This window comes from Drosophila mauritiana, unplaced genomic scaffold, assembly GCF_004382145.1.
Source record: "Drosophila mauritiana strain mau12 unplaced genomic scaffold, ASM438214v1 U_238, whole genome shotgun sequence".
NCBI lineage: Eukaryota > Metazoa > Arthropoda > Insecta > Diptera > Drosophilidae > Drosophila > Drosophila mauritiana.
Window position 1 is genome coordinate 8,439 of NW_022881372.1, and position 3,036 is coordinate 11,474.

General features: G+C 48.5%; 1 protein-coding gene across 1 annotated transcript; it reads right to left on the reverse strand.

The window, feature by feature from the left end:
• Nucleotides 1–360: 360 nt before the first annotated feature.
• Nucleotides 361–2,582, reverse strand: LOC117149519 (ubiquitin-like-specific protease 2). Its single transcript, XM_033316787.1, has 2 exons — nt 2,101–2,582; nt 361–1,950 (listed from the first exon to the last, which is right to left on the reverse strand). Exons 1-2 carry the CDS (start codon nt 2,527–2,529, stop codon nt 361–363), a joined length of 2,019 nt encoding a protein of 672 aa, XP_033172678.1. The 5' UTR covers nt 2,530–2,582.
• Between the last annotated feature and the right edge of the window lie 454 nt (nt 2,583–3,036).

Here is a 3,036-nt window from a genome sequence, read left to right on the forward strand (position 1 = left end):
TTTGGCCATTCTCCACCTCCTGGCATCCAGCTCCTGCTTATCCTGCTCATGCTGCTTATCCTGCTCATGCTGCTTATCCTGCTCATCCTGTGATCCTGATCTGTGTCTCTCTTTCTCTCTCTCTGGTAGGTAGCCTCTTTATCGTCTTTTTGGCCGCACTGCTCTTTTTGGTGACTTGTGTGTGTGTGTGTGTATGAAAGTTTTCTTGCTTTTGGGGGAAAAAACCTATAATTCTGGTGAACCCACCTCCGTGTAACTTGCTCCTCCTAGTATTCCAAACGTGTGTGCATTGCGTTGTCGTCGTCTTCAGTTCTTCTGTGTGAAAATATAATTTTCCGAAGCAGCCACTTCACAAGTGGTTTACTGGAGTGTATGCCTTCTTTTCGGCGGTGTTCTGGTTTCAAAACTATATTGGTTTATAGTTTGATTCTCTTCCTCCGTGTCCCATTCCTTATCGTCATCCACATCCATCACCATTATGCCATTCAGTGTGGGAAACTTTATGACGGGCAAAGTTATGCCCTGCTGATTGCCTTCATTCATCAGCTTCTGGATGAGATTGGCGATATCCTCGCGCTTCTTGGTTACTGTGAGCAGGTCAAACCAATCGATCAGCTCCCTAATGGGCAGCTTATAGTTAACGATGGGTTTTGTGAAGAATTGCTCCGCATACTGCAGCAGATAGAGACCGCAATCGGTGAGATTCTCCTGCTGCGGCACCTCCACAATGAGACCTGGCATATTATCCCCGTTGAAGATGCGCGCCCGCTCTTTCGGATACTTTGCCTTGTACTCGAAGTTGAGGTAATCATGCAATATGACAATATCTCGATCGCGTGAGTTGCCCTCCAACGAATCGAAGATGAGAATCAATGGCTGTTTGATTGGAATGTCTTCGCCGGGTGTCTGTACATCATGGTTAACCACGGAGGTCTTCAGGTTTGGAAAACATATGATGGCCAGTATCCAATGGGACTTCTCGTTGAATGGTATTATGATGAAATCCTTCTCGAATATATTCACGGTTCGTGTCCACTTCTTTACCCTTTCGTGACGCCTCTTGGCCACCGGCTCCTTCGTGTTGTTGGGACTCGTCTCTGTGGTCAATCTCATGTGGAAAAATGTGCTAAAGATGTGCGTCCTATCGCGCTGACCCTCTGGTATGATGTTATTCTTTAACCAGCGCAGATAAAAATCAATGATTATGTCGTTCAGAAATGTGCCTTCCTTGAGACACATATAGTCCTTAATGGTGATGCTCAGGCCACCGGTTCCGGTGGGCGGATATGTGAAAAGCGTTGGATTCTCGTCGACGGAGAGTCTTCCCTCTGTTTGGCCATTGGCGGCGGCGGTGGTCTCCTCATCCTCGCTGCTCAACAGCACAATGACTTCATCGTCAAAGTCCCTGCTTATTATCCAGTTGATGTTCCGGCGCAGGCGACTCTTCTCTGCGCGTTCTGCAGGTGTGGGTATAGTGTCACTAGTTGCTTTCTCGGCTGGCGCCGGTATGGATGCAACATTCGGTTGCACCCGCGATTGAGATCCACCAGCTGTCTCTTCCGATTTCTTGCTAACAGTGGCATGTGCGACTTGGTCCTTCGACTGGATTGACTGGGAGCTTGCGAGAGCGTCTCCAGCTGGTTGCACGCCCTGGAGACCATTGCTCTTCTTTGGAGAATTTGAGGTGTTACCCGTAGGGGTTTGACTTCCCTGTTTATTGCCAGATGAACCTGGGTTGTCTTGAGCACCAGCAACTTGATAACCATTGCTGTCCTCTGCAGAATGACACTTCTTCTGTTTCTTGGTCTTGGGAGTATTGGCGTCTTGATTCGCCGACGATATCGCTTTGTCAGCATTGGTGTCTCCCGGAGCGCGATGTCTTTTCTTGTGCTTCTTGCCTTTGGTTGCAGATGGCTGGCAACCATTGTTGGCCACCGAAGTCTCCGATGGCTTGACAACCGCACGAGATGGTGGCACTTCAACGGGCACCGCGTTGGGAAGAGCGGCACCAGCGGACGCCTTTGACTGATGCACCTTCTTGTTGAACTCCTCCGCATGGGCAATCGTATCGGCAATGGTATCACCGATGGCGAAGCCCACCGAGACCACCGATGGCTTGACAAACGGAAGAGATGGTGGCTCTTCAACGGGCACCGCGTTGCGAGGAGCGGCATCAGCGGACGCCCTGGACTGATGCACCTTCTTGTAGAACTCCTCCGCCTTGGCAATCTTATCGGCAATGGTATCACCGATGGCGAATCCCACAGAGACCACCAAATGGATAATACCACCGGCATTCTCCATGCAATCAATCGTGATGTTATCCTCCATATGAAGGTTCATCTTGAGAAACAGCTTTTGCACTGTAAAGGCATCGATGGGCAGCTTGAAGGTGACGATGTGCTGCTTTCCAGTGCTGTAGATAATGAGCACCTTGGCACTCTGTTTGTCCTTATCCGTGTCGGCTCGATTGATCAGCAATTGACGGGAGACTATAATGAAGTCGTTATGGGCGATTCGACTTACCATTTTCGGAGCCGATTCAACACAACATATGTACGCTAACGTTATGAATGTTATGAACGTTATGGGCTCATCTGAAACTGAAGTTTCAGAATACGATTGCAAAGTCTCGGGCTGCTTGATGTGCAAGTTCACTGTATGAGTGAAGTCACCTTACACGGTGACTTCGATCACTATATTCCTTTCATTTTGCAACCAGTGTGATTTATGCGATATTTGATACCACAAAAATTTGGTTTCTCCCGATTTTATGATTTGTTTAAACGGCGTACCAAGTATCCAAAAATCATCTGAGAGATCGCGTGCGGAAGGAGGCCGAGTGTCGGAGTGTTAACAGAAGGATCTCGGAAGTGTGAACGCGCGGTCAAACGAGAATACCATATGCACAATATTGACCCTGATGTTGAAAGAAGAAGCACCATTATCACCCCTGTGGAAATTCCGTTAAATTACGTTTCGGCCATTCCTTCGATGTGGCCGTCACTTCATTCCAGGGGGGAGGAGTTACCGATA